Source organism: Anomaloglossus baeobatrachus, chromosome 5 (assembly GCF_048569485.1).
Source record: "Anomaloglossus baeobatrachus isolate aAnoBae1 chromosome 5, aAnoBae1.hap1, whole genome shotgun sequence".
Classification (NCBI taxonomy): Eukaryota; Metazoa; Chordata; class Amphibia; order Anura; family Aromobatidae; genus Anomaloglossus; species Anomaloglossus baeobatrachus.
The window spans coordinates 28,633,588-28,657,179 of NC_134357.1; the positions used below are offsets into that span (position 1 = coordinate 28,633,588).

General features: G+C 49.5%; 1 protein-coding gene across 1 annotated transcript in view; it reads left to right on the top strand.

Moving 5' to 3' along the window:
- Positions 1–23,592, top strand: part of LOC142312595 (ovostatin-like) — a 297,827-nt gene that overhangs the window by 230,529 nt on the left and 43,706 nt on the right. Inside the window, exons 23-26 of the mRNA XM_075351587.1 lie at positions 8,170–8,221; positions 8,550–8,633; positions 20,043–20,219; positions 23,407–23,485. Of these exons, the coding sequence (XP_075207702.1) occupies positions 8,170–8,221; positions 8,550–8,633; positions 20,043–20,219; positions 23,407–23,485 (392 nt within the window). The remainder of the gene's footprint in view (positions 1–8,169; positions 8,222–8,549; positions 8,634–20,042; positions 20,220–23,406; positions 23,486–23,592) is intronic.

Below are 23,592 nucleotides of genomic sequence, written 5' to 3' on the forward strand. Positions count from 1 at the left end.
GCCTGTAGCAGCCGGGCTGCTCGGATCCGGACCCGCTGTGTGGCTCGAGGGATCCTCCGGACCTGAGGGTCGCGCGGACATGCCAAATAAAAGGGGGGACGTAGTTGTACGGGCTTGGCCGTATTCAGTTCGTGACGCCACCCAGTGTGGTGAAGTGGGACACCACCGCTGCTGTTGTGGGACACCCGGGGGAGATGTAGTGGCAGCTGGATGTTAATGTGGCGCCCTGGACAAGCCAGGACGTCACAGGTACTGCAACAACACACCCTACACCCCGGTTAGGAACACCGAAGTCAAACACAAATCCTTGTTGCCTTCCTCCAGGGACTGATGTCCACACCAGGTGGGGCGGAGCCAGGCGGTTTGCTCCACCCACCAAGGAGTTCACAGTCCTGGAGGCGGGAAAAGGAGGGCAGAACAGTTTGAGGAGTTGTAGAGTGAGGAAGTAGTAGTGGAGGAACTGACTGGCCGTGTCCGGGTACGTAGCCCGGGCACCTGACAGCAAGGTTGGCAGACGGTGGTGACCGTCTGCAGGAGAGGCCGATTGACGTACAACCGTAAGGACCGGGGACGGGCGGTGGGCCGCCGGTACCGGATCTGGGAGCGAAGAGAGGCCAGCACCATCTGGCAGGGCCTACGGACCCTGACAAGGCTAGGAGTCACCGTAAAACCGGTCAAATCCGTCAGCGACGGGAACCTCCGGGGTTTCCCAGCAGTAAAGACCCGACTGAAGGCAACCGTCCAAACCGTGAGGGAGAGAAAGCTACCGCCAGAGCTAGAGCTCCCAGGGCCAGAGCCTGCGGGCAAAGGAAGGGCTCCCCTAGTCAGCCCTCTCCCCAGCGGTATGTTATCAGTGGGAAGCCATTGGGGCCGAGAACAAAACACCGGTGAAGGGAGAGACAGTTACCGCTAACCTACCGGGAGTGACCGCCGCAGCCGTCTGTGGGACTCGTCCATCCAGCCGTTTGTTTTACAAGAGACTCCGTGTGCATTACTGGCTGAGTAAGTACCACCGTGCCGTCTGGCACTGCGCTGCCCCGCGACCCTGCACCCGGCCAGGCCCCACATCCCACCTTCCGACCTCCACCACCGGGCCCCGGGACCACCAAAAACCCCCCTACCCACGGAGGGGAGAAAACATCTCAGCTGCTCCCTGTCAACACTCCCGGGATCCCCGTACAGAGCAGCGGTGGTGTCCCAACATCACCACAAACCGTGGGTGGCGTCACGGACAATATCCCTACACCAAACCACCCCTTTCACTCACGGGCGAGGAGCGCCGCTCCAGTCCCCGGGATCCGGCCCCACCGCTCGAGCCACCGACCGAGCAAGCAGCAGCAGCAGCCGGACCCGAGCAGTGGTTGAGCGCAGCGCCCTCCCCGCCCGCGACATTAACCCTTCCGTGGGTAGGGATCGTTGCTCGGGACCCAGTGTCTCTTTGCAGGGTAAGGCAATGGCAGGGGCCTGCGCGCCCGGACATACCAGGGGGTGTTTGGTTACTCACTATTGAATGAATCACATGTGTAACAAGCAGACGTGGTTGGTCTCCCCTGGCATCTTCCCCTGGCATCCTTGGACCGTGGGCTCCCAGCGTACTTAGAGTGGGTTCCACTCGGGACTAACAGTCCTTGCTGGTTGAGCCCATAGGCTGGGAATATATACTCGGGGTCTACAGGCAGCCACAGTCCCATGATATACCTCCCCTCTTTGCCTCCTTACAGGAGAAAAGAATAAACCTTACACACGGTCTGAACGCAGGCAACTAGGGACCTCTGCACCCGTTTGTCCACTCCCATATATGAACTGTTCCCTACAGGAAAAAACCAGTGATCAGCCACATCTGGAGGAGCTGTATTCTTTAAACCCTATAGGTCATTCTATCTGTCTGGTCGACAAAAGGACCCAATTTTGATCCAGACACTTAGTGATAACCTGAACATCAGGAATGGATCTAATTTCATGGTTACAATAGACAAACCCGTTATACCTGTACCTTCAACCCCGGAGAGTCAAGGCACTATCCGATGGGAAGTTGAAACTACTATTTGGTTTTGGAGATAGTCTCCCTGGCATCTTTCTAAGAACACAAGTACTTTACCACAGGGATCTACTACCTTGTGTCATTCTCTCCAAGGAATGATTCCTCTATATATCCCCTGATGATCCCCTATACTGCGTTAGGGGGGTGAAACGCGTCGGGAGAGCTAGGAGATCCACAAGCTAAGTGGCATCCTAGACTCTAATCTAACCATCCAGTATTGTTATATTAGGGAAATCTATGTTACAGTAGAACCCTGGACACCTAACGCTTATTGTCTCTGTTGTCTATGGTTTGTTATATCTGTACTATATGTTTATCACGATTACTTGGTGGTGGTAACCCCCGCTAAGAGATGAGCTAGGACGGTGAGTCTGACATACATCTACTATGCCAACTTAGGCTCAATCCAAGTGAAGTAAGCTAACTTGTGAGGGAGAGTCACAGCACATACCAAGCAGTATCATTCTGACAGTGACGAATTTATACCCCCACCTCACTTATTCAGCTACATTGTCTGGGGCTGTCCCTAGGCGAGGGCACTGTTTGTCTGACACTTGCACCTGCACTTGATCTGCATGTTTATGTTTCTATGCCTATTTATAAGAAGAACAATATGTTTGTTCTGTTTTAACTCATTATAATAAACGATTTTATAAGAGTAGATTTAATAGTGGTGTAATGAATCACACGAGTCTTGGTAAACCAAGGTGCTGATGGCCGGCCGCCGCGGCCGGTTGTACTCTGGTCCCCAATATCTGGGATAGAGCTCTGCGTCACTGAATCACAGGTGCTCAGGAGAAAATTTATATCAATTTGGAAAGAGAACTCCGGCACACTGTATACCCCACAAGAATAGAAACAGGTTGCTTAATCAGGTATTTTTATTGATCAAAAAAAATCTTGATAACAGATGACACATGCATTTGTCTGGATTATTATCACATGTAAGGCGGAAGTTATCTTTTGGTATGTATATATTAGTCAGGAAAACGGACATATGTAAGCCAGGAGAGCCCCTGCAAATGTGATATCTGTTGCACAGTTCTCTTCAGCAATTGCGATACTTAATTGTAGGTATAGAGTGCTTTATTCTACATATGGCCGTGATGTCATGTAGATGGTCAGGCAGGGTAAACCATTCGGTACTGGGAGTAAATAATCCACTCTCCTATGTATTAAAGAAGATATTGGGATAAGGAACTATTCCTAGGAACACTAATGCAGGGAACAGCAGTAGTGTGCTAATTCCGGCTGGACCGATGTGAGATATGATCCATTTGCTGCTCTGCGTGGAGCGTGTCTGGGTGATCCCTGCCATGTGACATAGTTCAATAGCCAATTAAGTATCACAATTGCTGAAGAGAACTATACAACAGATATCACATTTGCAGGGGCTCTCCTGGCATACAGAGGTGAGGAAGGGATTCCAGGGCACTACTCAGCAATTCACTATATCCAATTTAGGAAAAAGTCTCATGTCCAGGGGCCAGGAACAAAGCAAAACCGGGGTGCATATATATATATGGGTCAGTGATCATGCGATATCAACGTAGAAAAAATATAGCACTCACCGGTTATATTGCTGTGCATAGTACCGTTTATTCAAAGGTGGAGGTTACATGTGCGGAGAGGGCTGGTGGGGAGAGGGAGTACACGCCGTACGTGGCAGACGACGGCCGTTTCGCACCTGTCCGGTGCTTCAGCTGGTCTGATTAGGTATGACATCATGTCCGTTTTATCCACATCCAAAATGTGGCTGATGTCAAGTGATTAAAACATATATTAAAATCAAGATATATATACAAAACTTGAAAATTAGCAACAATTTGCAGCAAAGATATAAATATATACATCTAAAGCCAAATGCCTCATAAATCATCCTAGAAACACACTTAGATCATTTTTATCATTTAACCCTAGAGGGCCTGTTGCATTAAATCTCATAATATATTCAGCTTCCTTTCTCAATAACATTTTATGAGTATCCCCTCCTCTGGCACTAGGTTCAATCAATTCGATACCTGCAAAGGACAATACATTACAATCAGAATTATGATATTCTTTTATGTGATTTATTAACCTGGTTGCCCCTATTCCACTATGAATGGAATTCCTATGCTCTCTGAATCTTATGAAGAGCTGTCGTATAGTCTTTCCAATGTAAAAAATATTGGCACGGGCAGAAAATCACATAAACGACCATTTTAGTCCTATAGGTTATCAAATGCCTCACATAGTGTGAATGGCCACCAATTATAAAGGAATTACCCGTCATGTGAAAACTGCAAAAAGAACAGTTTCCACATCTATAGTTACCTATAGGACCATCCTGGTGTAACCAGGTTTTAGGAGGTACATAACGTTTCTTTACTATGATATCGCCAATATTTTTGCATCTTCTATGCGTCACCAGGGGTTTATTAAGGGCCATTTCCCTGAGCTCTGATACTCCTTCAATTATGTGCCAGTTTTTATTTATGATTGTTTTGATCATCCGATCCATCGGGCCATATTTAAAATTAAAAATAAAACGATTCAATTTTTTGGCAGGTGTGTTACCCAGATTTTTGCTGGAGATATTTTTCTCGGATTGAATCTTACATTCCGCTTGTTTTTGCTTTAAATTAATAAGATTAGAGGGATACCCCCTTTCCAAAAACCTTTGCCTGAGGTCATTTGTCTGGGCAACAGCAGTATCAGGATTATTCGTGACCCTATTTAACCTTAAAAATTGACTGAAGGGGACAGATCTCAGTACATGCCCCGGGTGGGCACTATCATAATGCAACAAGGCAAAGTCTGCCACGTACGTCGTGTACTCCCTCTCCCCACCAGCCCTCTCCACACATGTAACCTCCACCTTTGAATAAACGGTACTATGCACAGCAATATAACCGGTGAGTGCTATATTTTTTCTACGTTGATATCGCTCTCCTGGCATACATATGTCCGTTTTCCTGACTAATATATACATACCAAAAGATAACTTACGCCTTACATGTGATAATAGTCCAGTCTGACGAAGGCCCAACGGCTGAAACGTCGACTTTTTTGGACAAATGCATGTGTCATCTGTTATCAAGATTTTTTTTGATCAATAAAAATACCTGATTAAGCAACCTGTTTCTATTCTTGTGGGGTATACAGTGTGCCGGAGTACTCTGATCCCCCACCCGGGTTGGTGGTCGCCGTCTCTTCCTCTGCACTAGTTTGTTGTTTGATTGGACTTCCCGGTCTGGAACACAGGAGTCCGCTCCCGGCTTTTTGTGTGCCTGAGGAGCCGTGCCCACTGACGCTGACCTGTGAGATCTACAGGCCCTGGCGATGGCCCTATCCTTCTCTGTGGGTAGTTGTCTACTTTTCGGGACTTAAGGGGGCTTCACACACTGCGATCTCGCTTGCGAGATCGCAAGTGATCGTACCCGCCCCCGTCGGTTGTGCGACACGGGCAAATCGCTGCCCGTGGCGCACAACCTCGCTTACTCCTGTCACACGGACTTACTTGCCCTGCGACGTCGCTCTGGCCGGTGAACTGCCTCCTTTCTAAGGGGGCGGGTGGTGCGGCGTCACAGCGACGTCACACGGCAGGCGGCCAATAGAAGCGGAGGGGCTGAGATGTGCGGGACGTAAACATCCCGCCCACCTCCTCCTTCCTCATTGCCGCTGGAGGCAGGTAAGGAGATGTTCGTCGCTCCTGCGATGTCACACACAGTGATGTGTGCTGCCGCAGGAACGAGGAACAACATCGCTAACATCCTGAAAATGATTTTTTGTTTCAGGATGACCTCTCCACGGCAAATGATTTTGCCCTCTTTTGCGATCATTTAAGATCGCTCTTAAGTGTTACACGCTGCGATCTCGTTAATGAATCTGGATGTGCGTCACAAACAACGTGACCCCGACGATAATTCATTAACGATATCGTAGCGTGTAAAGCCCGCTTTAGGTTGGGACAGGACCTATAATCCTGCTCTCAATCGATTGATTAGCTAAGCCGTTGGTTTCGGTCCTGGCTTCAGGGTCCGAGTACCCCCTCTATGCACAGTTTCAGGAACGGATCTCTGGTGTCGGTACCGGCGGGCTCCAACCCTGTCCCGGTCCACCTCTGAACTCCGACTGCCATCTTCCCGTCGCCTGCCGACGGAGACCACCGTCTACCACCTAGCCAATGTGTCCGGGCTCCGACCCAGACTCCTGTTAGCTCAGCCTCAGGCCTATAGCAGAGACCTGGGCTCCACTCCTCCCAACTCGAGCTTCAAACTTCAACTCCTACTTAAAACTAACTGTTTTCCAGCCCTGGGCTCTCCAGACCCCTAGGTGGGCGTTCCCTAACCGCCTGGTCCCGCCCACTGGTGTGCTTGTCTTGCCCTAAGGGGGGGTGACTAGGGTTTCAGGATGGCTGTATGTTCCCTAGGTGAGGGAAGGTGTTATGTGGGGGCCTATTGTGTGACTACCTGATTTTGCCAGGGCGTCATAATCCACATATTGTTCCCCATCACGCTCCTACACAGATGCACTTCTCTCTGCTTTACCAAGAGTAGAGCAAATTATTGTAGTGTCCATGTACCAGCGCTCTTTGGTCTTTTCTTGCGCATGCGCACTATAGTGCTTTGCTCTACCGTCAGCAGGGCAGAAAGAAGTGCGCATGCGCAGGAGCGCGATGGGGAACACTGTGTGAATGATGTAGGATGTGTCATCCACACGAAGAAGGGGAGGAGGACGGTGATCGCAAGAAGAGAGAAGGCGCAGGATGAACACCAGAGATGTCCAATGGGCTAGACTGCACCAAAAGTGGTTATAATAAAAGCAATTTGCAGAGCAAATTTGGGACATATATACAGCAATCTAGAATGATCGATATGAGTACTTACAGATGCCGGCCATACTTTATATGGGGAAAACCTGGTGACAGGTTCCCTTAAAACATAATTGGAGAGATTTTCATCCATGAGAGCATTGATGACATGGGATGCTGATGTCCATAGTCCAGTAGTTGGTAGAGTTAGTAGATCTGAATTTGTTGCCAGGCCTAATTCATAACTGCCAACAATCCATATATATATATATATATATATATATATATATATATATATATATATATATATATATTATATATATTATATATATATATATATATATATATATATTTATTTATATATTAGAGAGAGAGAGTGAAGAGAGAGACACACACACAAATACCTAGAGTTGTCAGAAGGCCTGATACTAATCTTGATGTAGACATTTCACGATATCAACATGTGCAGTTTGACCCAGAAGTCCTACACGCAGCGCCAATATTTTAGAAACGGTCTATGAAGATTGCCTGGTTGATTGGCCCGCTAATGGGCCATAGCACTTATTTGATCCTTCCGTCAGACGCTAATCCCTGCATGCCAGTGCGTGTGACACAGCAATGAGTATCAAAGTCAAGAAGGTGAATCATTGTGGGGCCCATTATTGAGAGGTTTTCCAGCAGTGAATAGACTTAAAGCCCATTTACACGCAAAAACATCGCTAACGAGATGTTGTTGGGGTCACGGAATTCGTGACGCACATTCGGCCTCGTTAGCGATGTTGTTGCATGAAACACCTTCGAGCGAGTGTTAACGATCTAAAATACTCACCTAATCGTTGATCGATGACACGTTGTTCATTTTCATAATATCGTTGCTCGTTGTGGACGCAAGTTGTTCGTCGTTCCTGAGGCAGCACACATCGCTACGTGTGACACCCCGGGAACGACGAACAACACCGTACCTGCGTCCTCCGGCAATGAAGTGGGCGTGTCTTTCCTTCAGCTGCTCTCCGCCCCTCCGCTTCTATTGGCCGCCTGCCGTGTGACGTCGCTGTGACGCCACACGACCTGCCCCCTGAGAAAAGAGGCGGTTCGCCGGCCACAGCGACGTCGCTAGGCAGGTAAGTCCGTGTGACGGCTCCCAACGATTTTGTGCGCCACGGGCAGCGATTTTCCTGTGACGCACAAACGACGGGAGCCGGTGCGTTCGGCAGCGACATCACTAGCGATGTCACTGTGTGTAAAGCAGCCTTAAGACTAAGAATGAAGACTTTTTGTTTGAAAGTTAAGAATGTATTTTATATAAAGTCGTCTTTTTTGATTTTTCCACAAGGCTGCAGGAATAAAACACGACGTTGCATTGAGTTACCTGCACCACGTGAACGGTAAGACTTTATCTCATTTGAGTTTTCATTTATTTGCAAGGATTTATAGATGTGGGATATTCAATTTTTGTCAGGTTTTAGTATACCACAATTTTTAGGCACTATAAATTTAGATTTACTTTATAGCTGCTACCTGGCGCTGTTGCTTTTGTTACTTTTAAAAACATGGTAAACTAGTTAATGATAACGCTCCACTTTCATGAAGGTATAACTCCTTCATTATGAGGATTGTGGTGGTCCAGATAGCCCCCCTCTCCCATCCCCCACCAATCTGGGAGGGATTATTTATACTATATAAAACTGACTATTTTTGGTTTGTTTTTTAAAGATTCAGTTGCTGATAGCTATGCTACAATTCAGTTTCCAGATGACTTGGTGGAAGGTTCATATCAATTATATGTAACTTGTGTAGGTGAGTTGAAGTTTCAAAATTTTCTTTATCTGATTCCTTCTTTTTTGGAAAATAATGATAATACCGCTACTTTTTTATGTTAATAACTTTTTGCTGTTACCTGTATTGCACTGATATGCTCCAATAAGTTGCTAAAAGATTTTGACCAGTGTAACAAAAAGTTTTCCTTTGTCGTCAAGATGTTACAACTTGCTGATCGCGATCGACACATGGGAGCAATTTTATCCCCATTACAAAATTGAGTTACAGATTGGACCTCCTATTGTTGTTCCATTCATTCCCTATCGGGCTGCCAAAAAAGGCAAAAGTGGACGAGGAAAAGGGTTGTAATCCGCGCCAAGGACTCAGAAGATTCAATGGAGATTTATGCTTCTTTTATTGGCATGCACATGTCTACGCGTTTCAGGAGTCACAGCTTCCTTCGTCAGGACAGCAAGCAAGGAACATCACGCGTAGACATGTGCATGCCAATAAAAGAAGCATAAATCTCCATTGAATCTTCTGAGTCCTTGGCGCGGATTACAACCCTTTTCCTCGTCCACTCTCTGTTATCAGCCAATCCTGGGACTGCTGCCGGACTTGGATTCTCATATGCGTGCATAGTGGTTGTGACTGGCACAACCATTATAGGTGAGTGTAACACTTTCTTTCACCCTCCCATCACCTGGGTAAGACCCTATTGCGCTTTCTCTTCCACAGCCCTTTATCTAAAAAAGGCAAAAGTATGATAACCCTGTGCCCCTTCTTTCCACCTCACTGCTTACATGGCTATTATACAGCACAAGCATTGGCAGCAATTGTGCCTCACCGTGCTTGTGTCATGACACAGCTTTAGGGAAAGCCCAGCATGAGGCAAAAACACACAACAACAGGGGTTACACCATGACAAATAAGGGGTACACTGGGGGCATTATAACAACAGTGGCCCCTAGCGCTAGTGAGAGGGAAGATGGACACTTACCTGCCACTGTACCCTGCACTCCTAGCCAGTCCCTATACAGGTTCCTCACCTGTTACCGAGCAGGAACCTGAAGCCCTTAGTGACCCTACAATAGTCCCGGCTAGTGAGTTGGCAGGTAAGGGACAATTGCCCACTGCTGCACTGGAACAACATACCTGGGAAAGAAGATAGACAGAAGAAAAACACAACGATAAACTGCTGCAGTCAGCACCAAGACTTCAACCACCAAAGCAACTTCAACAGAGGGTTACAGCAGCTCCTGCTACCTCCTGGCTCAGCATCCAAATGGCAAAGAATAATCAGCACCCTGTGCTGGTAGCAGAGGGTATATAAAGGGACTTGGAGTGGTCCCAAACACCTGACCAGGAGTCAGAAGCTGCTGGAAAGCAAGTTAACATTGTAGAGATGTAGAGAGACAGGCTGGACAGCTTGATGTTTCAATTCTGACCTGTGTAGCTGTGAAGCCCCACAAGTGCAGTGTCGGTGCATACCTCCAGGGACTCCACGTAGCTGGTGCTGGTCACAGGTAGGAAATCTTCTGTTTTGATCGTGACGCCACTCTCAGTATTGCGGTCAGTGGGGACCGCCACTGCAGGTTAGGGGACGCCTGGGGCTGATGGTGGGTGCAGTCGGATGTAGTAGCCTCCTGAGAGTGAGGCAAGCCCCAGGGCCCTGTGTAGGTTTGTAGTACCACAAGTCGCAGAATGACTCACACAGGCAGAAATGTCTTTCAAGGGCTTTACTCACATTTGATGGCAGGGTGAGTAGCCCGGGCGTAGCTGGGATGAACCAGATGGGAACCAGGTATCCTTCAGGCTGACTTTATGAGGGTGACTACTGACTCGCCTTCCTTAGCCCTTGGTGGTTTGGGGTGACCCCGACTTTGAGTCCCTATGGGGGTCACCCAGGGAAGATGCTACAGCCTCTCTCCCCCTTTTGTTTGCCGTTTGCTTGTTCCCCGGACCAGGCCACTCCAGCTGCTTGCCTCCTGTGACCTATGGGCCCTCACTGCGGTTACGTGGCTGCGGCTTTTGTGGTGTTGTGGTGTGGGCTTTGAGAGCCCCACACCGGCAGGTTTAGCAGAAGAAAGCTGGATCTATCTTCGCTTCGGGGTCTGCCGCCCGGTTGGGCCTGGTGCTCTCTAGCAGTCTCCTTACTTCCCACTCCGTGCTTTCTCTCTAGCTGAAGCTGGCTTTCAGGCAGCACTCCTAGTTGACCGTTCTCCCCCGTCAGTAGCCACTGCGCGGGCGCTGTTAGACAGCAACAGCCCCACAGGTCTGCTCCTCACTGAGCCCTCTGGAGTTCTCTTCTAACTGACTCACTGCTCTTCCTCTCCTGTTCTTGCCTACGCCACCTAGCAACCAGATTCTCTTACCACACCCCTTGAGAGGAGATGGAGGCTTTTGGCCCCCTCCACTATTCCAGTGAAGGTCAAGGCTTTTCCCCCTCCTGGGATCCCCAGGGGTCCTCTCATGGGTGCATGTGTGAGACCTGATCACTATGCGCCTGTGTTCCACACCCCTGTCAGCCTTCTGGATTACCTGTATTGTACTGTCCCCAGCATGGGTGCAGTACTCAGTGGTGCCTGACCAGGTCAGGGGCGCCACATTCCCCCTTAGTTATCACCAGCACGTCCTCGGGCTGCAAGACAACATTTTAAAATGCATAAAACATTAAAACATGTAAAACATTTAAAAGCACCAGGTACCATACATCACCACCCTCCACCCACAAGTCCGTTAACCCACCCAAAACCCTCTCACGTTGGCCGCGGCTTCAGCCACTTCTGGCAGGATGTAGAGGCGGCTTACATGGGCTGGTGGTTTCAGGGTATACCTGGCCTGGTGGATCCGCGCCTTTAGCCTCTTCTGGCAGGATGCAGAGGCGGCCTCCACAGTTGGTGCTGACCAGGTACCCTCTTTGTGGTGGAGAGCCAGGCCCCATAAACAGGCATGCTCTCTGGTTGCAGGTGAGCCAAGGCCCTATATACGGACGGGCTCCTCCTGGTTGCAGACGAGCCAAGCCCCTAAACAGGCTGACTCTGGTGGTGGTGGTGCCCTCTGGTGTAACTATTTACACTGCGAGAGTTTGTGGCTATAGCCAGTTCATAGCCTTAAGGTTTATGGTTTTCTCACAATAGTTTTTGTGGGCACATGCTTAAACGTTGCAAAACAAAACTTTTCAAAACTTTAACTTCTGTACTTCTTTCTTTACTTTTCTCTACTCCTCTTTACCAGGGCTTGGGCCTGCTGGGCTGCGGCACCTGTTGTTTCCTTGCTCTTTGTCGTCATCTGAGGTAGTTTCATCTGTAGGTTCCTTGTCTTTTCTCTCTTGATCTTCATCTGTGTCTCTATCTCTGTCTTTTCTTTCTTGTAGCATGGGGTGGCTGTAAGGTTTGCTGGTACATAGTGCTACGTCAAGCGCGTACAGTCCTCTTTCGCCTTCATGCATAGTGAATTGTACTGAATCCCCCATCTTTAGGTTTCTGCCAGGGTGTCCTCTAGGCAGATGAGCGCTCACATCTCTTCTGTTGACAAATATCCCTTCTTTGATACCAGGGGCTACAATAAAGCCATATCCGCTTTTCAAGTTGAAATCTTCCACTACTCCTCTGCAAAGGGGTCCTCTGACCTGGGCTCTGGACCTTCTCAGTAACCTTTTCTCCTGTAGGTCTCTGGCTGCAACTTCTCTCTGCTCTGGAGACTGTGGTGCAGGGGACAGCGTTGTTCTATTGCGACGCCTTGTCTTGCGGCCTGAACTCTGCGTGGTACAGCTTGCAAACTCCCAGGTGAGACTTTTAGGCAGATCTTCGTCAGCGGACGGTGTCAGGTCTTCCTCATCCCAACGGGAATAGGGTAACATCTCCGGCTCTGGGTATGGCTCTGGAGTCAGCCTCTCAGCTTCCTGGCCTCCTCTCCCCCTTAGTTCTTCGCTGCACTCTGGTTGTGGCAGTGCTGGGGATGGGCTTTCTTCAGCTGGTCTGGGCGGTGGACTCTCTGGTGCGGCTGCAGGGGTTGCCTGAATCTCCTTGGGGGTATGCGGAGGGAGCAGATACCGATCCACCATCTCTTGTGGGAACTGGGCCTCTAGGTCAGCCTTCAGCCTCCAGTATTCGGGGTCCTCTCCTATCAGGGTCTTCCTAGCAGGGACCTCTCTGGACTGGGGAGCGGTGTCTGCTCTGGCCTTGCAGGCCGGGGTAAACGATGAGGTAATCTCTTCTTGGCGGGCCGCGCCTGGCATGGCGGCGGCCTGGTCTTGGCGGGCCGCGCCCTGGATGGCGGCGGCCTGGTCTTGGCGGGCTGCGCCCTGGATGGCGGCGGCCTGGATCGGCGTCGCAGCTGCGATGGGATCTGTGCAGGCTGGGCTGGACGTCGCTGCAGCAGTCTGGGCTTGGCGGGCCGCGCCTGGCGTGGCTGCGGCCTGGTTCAGCACCTCACTTGCGGCGCGGACGAGCGTTGCTGCGGCGGTGGGGTCTCGGCGGGCCGGGCCTAGCAGGGCGGCGGCCTGGGTCAGCGTTACGCCTGCGACGCGGATGAGGGTCGCGGTGGCAGCCGGTTCTTTGCGGGCCGGACTGGGCGTTGCTGCAGGGACCGGGTCTTGGTGGGTCGAGCAGGGCATCGCTGCGGCCGCTGGGGCTTGGAAGGCCGCACCTGGCGTGGCTGCGGCCTGCTTCAGCGTCGCCGCACCGGACACCTCTTCGGGGACCGCGGGCGTGGCAGCAGGGGTCGGGGCACTTGCGCTGGCCGGGGCATCACTCGACTCACCCACCGGTGGCAGCATCGGGGTCTGCGTCATCGCCGTCCTGTCTGGCACTCGGCGCGTGGCTCTCCTTTCATAGGCCCGAACCGCCGCGGTCATCTCCAGCATTTCCATTCGTTCTTCCCGGATCTGCTCCACAACCCGGTTCTCCAGTCGGTCGCAGAACTGGGCCAGCTCCCGATACCACCAGGCAGCGGAGCCCGGTTCTGGATTTCTGCGGTCAGACGCCATTTCTTCTGCGCCCTCTTCTGCACGACTCTCCAGCTGTGGACTCGCCGTTGCCTCAGATAGCAAGCTGTTCAGTTTCTGCTCTGCCTCTTTCAGCAGCTCCTCTCCCAGCAGCAGGCTTGTGGCTCTCTTTCCTTCCCGACGTCTCTGGACGCTTCCACTCTCATAGCTGGCAAGGTCAGAACTCTGCAGGGGATCTCTGGGTAGCCACACCTCTTCGTGGGCGGTAACTTCTTCCAGCGCGGGCTGCTGTTGTTTTTCAGCGCGCTTTTCATGGTGGCAATATGGCGGCGCTTCCAATTTTTCAAGCGGACCGCCCAGGCACATGGTCACCTGTCTGAACAGGTCTAGTCCTTATCCTGTTCGTGACGCCAGATGTGAAGCCCCACAAGTGCAGTGTCGGTGCATACCTCCAGGGACTCCACGTAGCTGGTGCTGGTCACAGGTAGGAAATCTTCTGTTTTGATCGTGACGCCACTCTCAGTATTGCGGTCAGTGGGGACCGCCACTGCAGGTTAGGGGACGCCTGGGGCTGATGGTGGGTGCAGTCGGATGTAGTAGCCTCCTGAGAGTGAGGCAAGCCCCAGGGCCCTGTGTAGGTTTGTAGTACCACAAGTCGCAGAATGACTCACACAGGCAGAAATGTCTTTCAAGGGCTTTACTCACATTTGATGGCAGGGTGAGTAGCCCGGGCGTAGCTGGGATGAACCAGATGGGAACCAGGTATCCTTCAGGCTGACTTTATGAGGGTGACTACTGACTCGCCTTCCTTAGCCCTTGGTGGTTTGGGGTGACCCCGACTTTGAGTCCCTATGGGGGTCACCCAGGGAAGATGCTACAGCCTCTCTCCCCCTTTTGTTTGCCGTTTGCTTGTTCCCCGGACCAGGCCACTCCAGCTGCTTGCCTCCTGTGACCTATGGGCCCTCACTGCGGTTACGTGGCTGCGGCTTTTGTGGTGTTGTGGTGTGGGCTTTGAGAGCCCCACACCGGCAGGTTTAGCAGAAGAAAGCTGGATCTATCTTCACTTCGGGGTCTGCCGCCCGGTTGGGCCTGGTGCTCTCTAGCAGTCTCCTTACTTCCCATTCCGTGCTTTCTCTCTAGCTGAAGCTGGCTTTCAGGCAGCACTCCTAGTTGACCGTTCTCCCCCGTCAGTAGCCACTGCGCGGGCGCTGTTAGACAGCAACAGCCCCACAGGTCTGCTCCTCACTGAGCCCTCTGGAGTTCTCTTCTAACTGACTCACTGCTCCTCCTCTCCTGTTCTTGCCTACGCCACCTAGCAACCAGATTCTCTTACCACACCCCTTGAGAGGAGATGGAGGCTTTTGGCCCCCTCCACTATTCCAGTGAAGGTCAAGGCTTTTCCCCCTCCTGGGATCCCCAGGGGTCCTCTCATGGGTACATGTGTGAGACCTGATCACTATGCGCCTGTGTTCCACACCCCTGTCAGCCTTCTGGATTACCTGTATTGTACTGTCCCCAGCATGGGTGCAGTACTCAGTGGTGCCTGACCAGGTCAGGGGCGCCACATAGCCCCTTAATCTGAGTGGGAAACAGGAAGAGTAAGAGACAGAAGAAAACAGAATGGGAATCATGCATTTCTATAAAGATTGCGTAACTCTATAATTACATGATCGCATCCATGGGAAAAACTTTATATTTTGGATTTCATTTTTTTAGCAAAAATATGCTATGAGAGTCTTTAGTCTATTAGCGTTTTCAGTATATCTCAGGCAGGTACTATTACAGAATTTATGCACCCATGCACCGGTAGAGATACTCTTCTTTTCCTCTAACTCTCAAGTCCAATGTCACCACCAAAAAACTCCTATATCTCAGCTTCAAAGACAGCCACGGACCTAAACACTTTTGTTTTTAGGATTTTGATTGAGTTTTACGTAATTAATAATGTAGGTTAAATGTGAAACAAATGGCCTTTTTAAATTGTTTAAATAATATTAAAAAGGCAAATTTTGTTTTAAAAAAAATAACTGCTGTAAATTATAAAACATAGTTAAAAATGGTAAAATGAAAAAGTTATAGCTATTTGACCAATATTTGTAAAATCTCAAAATACTTCCAGGGTGAAGGGGATAAAAATAATAAAATTAAAAATATGTTTAGGATTAATTTTAATTTTAAAAAGGAAAATTGTTAGAAAAGATTCCTTGTTTTTTTTTTATTTTAATTTTTATTAATATGTTATAAAGCTTATAGATAACAAATAATGGAGCGGGTTTACTATTGTTGTTGCGCCACTAGTGAGTATAGTGAATATAGTTGTTCTCATCAGAACAAAGATGTCATAATTCATTAAATCTACCCTTCACAATCAAAAAGTGTCTACTGACTCTGTCCCAGTCAACAAAGTAAAGCTAAAATGTGATCTGTAGAAAAAAAAGCAATGTCACTATTTCCTGCCTTCAATTCTTTAACCCCTTCAGCCCCAAGCCTATTTTGACCCTAAAGACCAGGCCATTTTTTGCAATTCTGACCAGTGTCACTTTATGAGGTTATAACTCTGGAACGCTTCAGCGGATCCCGGTGATTCTGAGATTGTTTTTTCATGACATATTGGGCTTCATGTTAGTGGTAAATTTAGGCCGATATTTTTTGCGTTTCTTTGTGAAAAAAACGGAAATTTCGCGAAAATTTTGAAAATTTTGTAATTTTCAAACTTTGAATTTTTATGCTCTAAAACCAACGAGACATATGACACAAAATAATTAATAAATAACATTTCCCACATGTCTACTTTACATCAGAACAATTTTGGGAAAAAAAAAAATTTAAGGAAGTTATAGGGGTTCAAAGTTTATGAGCAATTTCTCATTTTTACAACAAAATTTACAAAGCCACTTTTTTTAGGGACCACATCACATTTGAAGCGATTTTGAAAGGTCTACATGACCCAAAACACCCAAAAGTGACACTATTCCAAAAACAGCACCCCTCAGGCTACTCAAAACCACATTAGAAAAGGTTATTAACCCTTCAGGTGCTTCACAGTAACTAAAGCAATGTGGAAGGAAAAAATGAACATTTTACTTTTTGCAACAAAAATGTTAATTTAGCCTCAAATATTGCATATTCACAAGGGTAGCAGGATTAAATGAACCCCCAAAATTTGTTGGGCAATTTCTACTGAACACGCAGATACCTCATATGTGGCGAAAAACCACTGTTTGGGCGCACGGCAGGACTCGGAAGGGAAGGAGCGCCATTTGACTTTTTTGAACAGAAAATTAGCTGGAATCGTTAGCCGCACCATGTTGCGTTTGGAGAGCCCCTGAGGTGCCGAAACAGTGGAGCTCCCCCACATGTGACCCCATTTTGGAAACTAGAACCCTCATGGAATTTATCTAGATGTTTATTGAGCACTTTGAACCTCTGGGGGCTTCACAAAAGTTAATAGCGTTGAGCCGTGAAAATAAAAAAAAATGTTTTTACCACAAAATTGTTACTTCAACCAGGTAGCTTTTTTTTCACAAGGGTATCAGGAAAAATTGCACCATAAAATGTATTGTGCAATTTCTCCTGAGTACACAGACACCTCATATGTGGTGGAAATAAAATGTTTGGGCGCACAGCAGGGCTCGGAAGGCAAGGAGCGTCATTTGACGTTTCAAGCGCAAAATTGTCTGGGATAATTAGCGTATTCCATGCTATTTGGAGACCCCCTGAGGTGCCGAAACAGTAGAGCTCCCCCACATGTGACCCCATTTTGGAAACTAGACCCCCATGGCATAGAAAAAAAAACAGCGGCAGATGGGGGGGGCGGCAGATGGGGCGGCGGCAGATGGGGGGGCAGCGGCATATAAAGGGAGCATCTGTGAATGTGAGACGGTGGCTGGGATAGGGTGGGGGCGGATGGGAGAGGGCGCAGTGGATGCAGGAGCGGCAGTGGATGGGGGGAGGGGGGGATGGGGGGGATGAGTGGGAAGGGGAGTGGGAGGTGAGATTGGGGATAGTTACCCTACAGGATGGATCTAGGCAGCTGGATCACAGGAGATGAAGGAGGCAGCAGATCGGGGAGGGTGAGAGGTGGGGGAGGGAGCGCAGCGCAGATCACGGAGGAGACAGGTGAGCAAAGCACAGATCACGGGGGTGAGAGGTGAGGGAGAGCAGACAGCAGATCAGGGGGGTGACAGGTGAGGGAGCACAGATCACGGGGTGACAGGTGAGGGAGCACAGATCACGGGGTGACAGGTGAGGGAGCACAGATCACGGGGTGACAGGGGAGGGAGCGCACATCACGGGGTGACAGGGGAGGGAGTGCACATCATGGGTGTGACAGGTGAGGGAGCGAACATCACGGCGGTGACAGGTGAGGGAGCGCACATCACGACGGTGACAGGGGAGGGAGCGCACATCACGGCGGTGACAGGGGAGGGAGCGCACATCACGGCGGTGACAGGGGAGGGAGCGCACATCACGGGGGTGACAGGGGAGGGAGCGCACATCACGGCGGTGACAGGGGAGGGAGCGCACATCACGGCGGTGACAGGGGAGGGAGCGCACATCATGGGGGTGACAAGTAGGGGGCGAGTAGCCGATCACGGGGGTGAGAGGTGGGGGGAGCGGGCAGCACATAACTAAGGAGAGGGGGCACGCAGCATATAACGGAGGGGAGGGGAGGGGACGGGCAGCACATAACGGAGAGGGGGCGCGCAGCACATAACGGAGGAGAGGGGGTGGGGCCGGGCAGCACATAACGGAGAGTGGGCGGGGCCGGACAGCACATAACGGAGAAGGAAGCGGGCAGCCGATCTCGAGTGGAGGGGGCTGGCAGCACATCACGGAGGTGAGGGGACGAGCAGCCGATCACGAGGGAAAGGGGCAGCAGATCGATGGGGACCGGTGGCACTGTGGCAGATGGAGGGCGGCGGCGGCGGATCGGGAGGTGTGGGGGTGAGGGTGCGGGCAGCAGATATGAGGGGTGGGGATGCGGGCAGCAGATCGGGTGGCAGATCGTGGAGGGCAGAGGCGGATCGGGAGGTGTGGGGGTGCGGGCAGCAGATACGAGGGGTGGGGGTGCGGGTGGCAGATTGCGGAGGGCAGCGGCGGATCGGGAGGTGTGGGGGTGAGGGTGCGGGCAGCAGATACGAAGGGTGGGGGTGCGGGTGGCAGATCGCGGAGGGCAGCGGCGGCGGTGGATCGGGAGGCCGGTTTCATACAGTACAATGGCGGCGCGGCAACTTCCGGGTCCCATGCTCCGGTCTCATAACAGCATGGGACCGGAGCTTGTCGCCCTGCCATTGCACTGTGTACACTCACTGTGCTGGCGTTCTGCAGGGACGATGACGGGGGCGGTCACCGGCAACAGGTCCACTGTGATTGGAGACAGCGGTCACAAGGCCGATCTCTCCAATCAGAGCTACTGGAGCTGGGGAAGGGTGATCCAGTGAGGTCACCCAGCTCCAGCCAATGGCCAGTGCTATAGCTGCACTGGCCAGGGCTGGATTTCAATGTTTCAGTCACTTTAAGTGGCTGGAACATTACAGTGGCTGTGATTGGTTGAGCGGCGTTCGTCAGCCAATCACAGCCTCCGTAGGTCCGGGGAGGAGGCACCACCCCTCCTGAGGTCAGGAACAGGTCCCCTCCTCCCCGAATCTGCGGTTTATGTTAACCGATCGCAGTCACCGGAGGCTCCGGTGCCGCGATTACGCCATGACGGAAAGATCCGTCCTTGGTCGTTAAGGCCCAGGGCACCATGATGGATCTTTCCGTCCATGGTCGTGAAGGGCTTAACACTAAAGAATAAAAGACCGGAAATATTGATGTCACTGGGTCCTTCTTCCATATCACACAATCAACAGAGCAAGAGATGGCTATGCAATCCAAAGAGCATTTATTCCAAGCAAATCAAATGGTCCATAACATAATCCACAGAACAGAGGGTAAAATTAATCCAGTAACACAAATATAGTCTGGTAAGCGATAAATATCCAGGTCACTCTGAGAAGCCAGTTTCTCCCAGAGGTTCAATCTTCCTGCTTCACTCTTGACGTTCTCAAACAGACTGCCCAATTCTTCAGGTAAGCAGAGAGTTTAGGTGGATCTCACGCACCCTCCCCTGACTTAGGAACAAAAGCCTGGAAGGGGAGGAATTAAACCTGCAAATGGTACAATCTACACACAAGGAACACAGAATGGACAGTGAACCACGCCCAAACATTAACCCACACAAAATGGTACACAATCCATAATATTCCACCATCACAATTGACATTGCTTCTTTTTACAGATCACATTTTAGCTTTACTGTATTGACTGGGACAGAGTCAGTAGAGACTTTTCGATTGTGTAGGACAGATTTAATTACATCCTTGTTCTGATAAATTTTTAAGGGTTTCTATTTGGATACTTGCATGAAAAAAAAATTCCGATGATACATTCTCAAAATAATTTCTATTCTAAGTCGCATATTTATGCAATTTTTTTATTTTTTTTACAACTTGCAGGTGACACAATACAACTCGGGGTTGAGAATCTCAATCGTCTGCTGAACTTGCCAGACGGATGCTGTGAACAGAACCTTTTACGGATCCTTTCCGCTGTATATTTTTACAGATACCTCAGTGACACGGGCAGATTAACTCCCGAACTTGATGAAAAAGTTAAAAAACATCTCATTAATGGTAAGATCTTCTAACATGATCTGCCATGGATGCTCTGCTGTCACTAGGTTTATATATATATATGTCTATAAATGTGGGACTTATAGGGGAGTAGGGAGGCTCCAATATGGAAGAGGTCGTTGGATGCTGATGCCAAAATTTGCAGGGCACAGATAAGGCCGGCTCTAGGACTCATACACACTGGCATCAAGCTCGTACACTATTGTGTGGAGCCTTTCTGCTTTACTGGCATGATGCTGTATGGCCACCAAAAGGCACCATGCAGAATTCGCCAGGGTGCCTGCTGATCACCACCATCAATAAAGAGTCACGTGGACAAGGCCATGAATTTTTTTTTTATTATTCCAATTTTAAAAGAATGATAAAATTAATCCATTTTATTCATGGGGCAATAATCTAGCATGAGCATTTGTAGATTTGCTTTACAACAGCCTGTAGAAAGCAATATACAAGATCTGACCTCTGCGGAGTATTGTAGCCATGCTCCATGATCTGTGCAGAGATCCCTCTGCGGGGAGGGGGAGGAAGTGACCTGTTATCTGCTGGAGTCTTTCGTAATTCTACATTGATGGCCCCTAAAACGTGATCTCTAATTGGTCTAATATAAGACTAAAGGGTGCTTTACACGCTGCGACATCGCTAACGATATATTGTCGGGGTCACGTTGTTAGTGACGCACATCCAATGCCGTTAGCGACATCGCAGCCTTTGACACCAATGAGCGACGATCAATGAGCACAAAAATGTGAAAAATCGTTGCTCATTGACACGTCGTTCATTTCCTTTAATATCGTTGCTGCCACCGGTACGATGTTGTTCCTCGCTCCTACGGCACCACACATTGCTATGTGTGACACCGCAGGAACGACGAACATCTCCTACCTGCGTCCACCGGCAATGAGGAAGGAAGTAGGTGAGCGGGATGTTCTGGCCGCTCATCTCCGCCCCTCCCCTACTATTGGACGGCTGCCGTGTGACGCCACACGAACCGCCCCCTTAGAAAGAAGGCGGATCGCCGGCCAGAGTGACGTCGCAGGGAAGGTAAGTCCATGTGACGGGTGTTAGCGATGTTGAGCGCCACTGGCAGTGATTTGCCCGTGACGCACAACCGATGGGGGCGGGTACGCTCGCTAGCGATATCGGTACCGATATCGCAGCGTGTAAAGTGGCCTTTAGTGGTCAACGTAAAAATTTACAATTTTTTGTTCATGATGATGGTGATATGGAAAATTTATTAAAAAAAAAAATTGGGATTTTGACACTTGTTGCTTATTGCTCCTCACCTCAGTTACTGGGCACCTCTGCATTTTATTAGCGATGCTTTGAAGGGAAAAAAAAAAACAAAAGTGCAAAAAAACAAAAATTAATCAGTCTATGGCCTTCTTCACACATCAGTGTCTCTGGTACGTGTGATGTCCATTTTCACACATACCGGAGACATGGTCGCATGTAGACCCATTGAAATCAATGTGCTTGGTCACACATCTGTGTTTTCACACAGTCCGGGTGTCCGTGTGGAGCACTAGTGTGCCCGTATGCTCCACACCGTGACATGTCTGTTTTCTGGCAGTGTGGCGCCTCTGAGGCTTCAGTCGCCACAGGGTACTGCATCTTACTTAAGATGCAGTATTCATCCTGGGTAAGGAGGAGGTTATTCACTGGTGTTTATCACATTCACACAAGATACAGCTTAGTAGCCAGCCACTGGGACTGGCTAGGGTAGATGTGAAGGGTTGGCTGTCATGGGAACAGGACTTTCCCAATCACTAGTCAGAACCTGGGGGTGGAGTTACACTGGGGAGGAAGTAGGAGCAATATTCACACATAGTCAGAAAGTCGGGACTTCGATCCAGGTAACACGACACCTTAGGAAGTCAAATGGAGCACGGTGGCCGAGGCTTGGAGCAGTAAGGTCAGCCCAGGCTCTCTACACCTGAAGGGGATTCCAGGGTCCGCGGAGTGTGCAGCGAGCACCCTCGACCCGTTCCACAGTACAAGATTGGCATGGAGGGACTCCCGATAGAAGGCACATACAATGGGAACCCCGGTGGTGACCTCCGAACTATCCGGGATTGACTGAGGCCCATCACGGTGGGAACCGTCACTCCGAGGGTGACGACATTGAACTGAGTAAAAAGAACTTTGACCGCAGCCTCTGTGTTGTCCCCATCATTGCCGGCGCCCCTGTGCTTCGGCGCTATAGACTACCACCACCATCATCCTCCCTGGGGCCAAGCTCTACCTGTGGGTAGCAGCAACACCCGAGCTTCGTTACTATCCGCCCCATAAGAGACAGACCTTCCGCAGCGGCGGCTCCAGTCATAGCCGCATACCACAGGTGGCGTCACGAGACAACTACTCTCAACATCCTCAACCCCTTCATCTTTTATTGACACCGATGGGACCACGGAACCGAGCCAGGCCACTGTGACAACCTGACCCATTACCGGCCTGGTAACGAGTAAAACCCCAGACGCCATGGGCGCGTCAACAGCAACACTGATGTCACACAAACCAGAGAACACACAGGTCACATAAAAATGAAGAATTTTTATACTTGTCTCCGGGGCTGCAGTCTCTGTCTCTGCTGTTGCTTCTGGGTCCCACTCATTAAGCTCATGAATATTGACTGCACTCACCGCAGACCTGGAAGTAACAGCAGTGCCAGAGACAGGTAAGTATACCAGCTCATGCTGTCCGTGTGCTATCTGAATGTCACACGAACAGCACACAAATAGCACACGGAACACACAGACATGGACACATATACGCACCTTCATCATGGACCATGTAAAACGTTCATGTTTTGCACAAACGTATAAAGGAGGCCTATTGGAGGGTAAAACAATAGTTTGTTTCCTGATGACTATCTCCCCTTTAAGCTCTCTGGAGGCAATTTTTCATCCCTCGTAAAGTGCAGCACTTTCTGGGAAAATACCGTCTCTAGAAATAAGGATCTCGTTAGATCTTACGTCAACCAAACAAATATTAATTTTTATAGTAGGGATCAACTTCTAAATATCTCCCTACTCCGTACTGATATGTTAAAGGTTTAATGATTTATAACTTTATGAAATATCCATGAACATGGCGATATAATCGATATTTTATCTGTTTTAAGTCAATAGTTTAATAACAAAATAAAAAATAAAGTAGCTTTGTTTTAATTAGTCATTTTTATTTGTAGCCTATGGTCGACAACTTCCATGCAGAAACTGGAATAATCAATATTCCATCTTCCGAAATTCATTCATCGAGAATTCTTGGTAAGGGCAAAGTGATACATTCAGCCTAATGTCATTGAGCTGCTTCCCAAGGGTGATGACAAAGGTGATGACGTCTTTGGAAACAGCGATTTGATTACTTGTTTTGG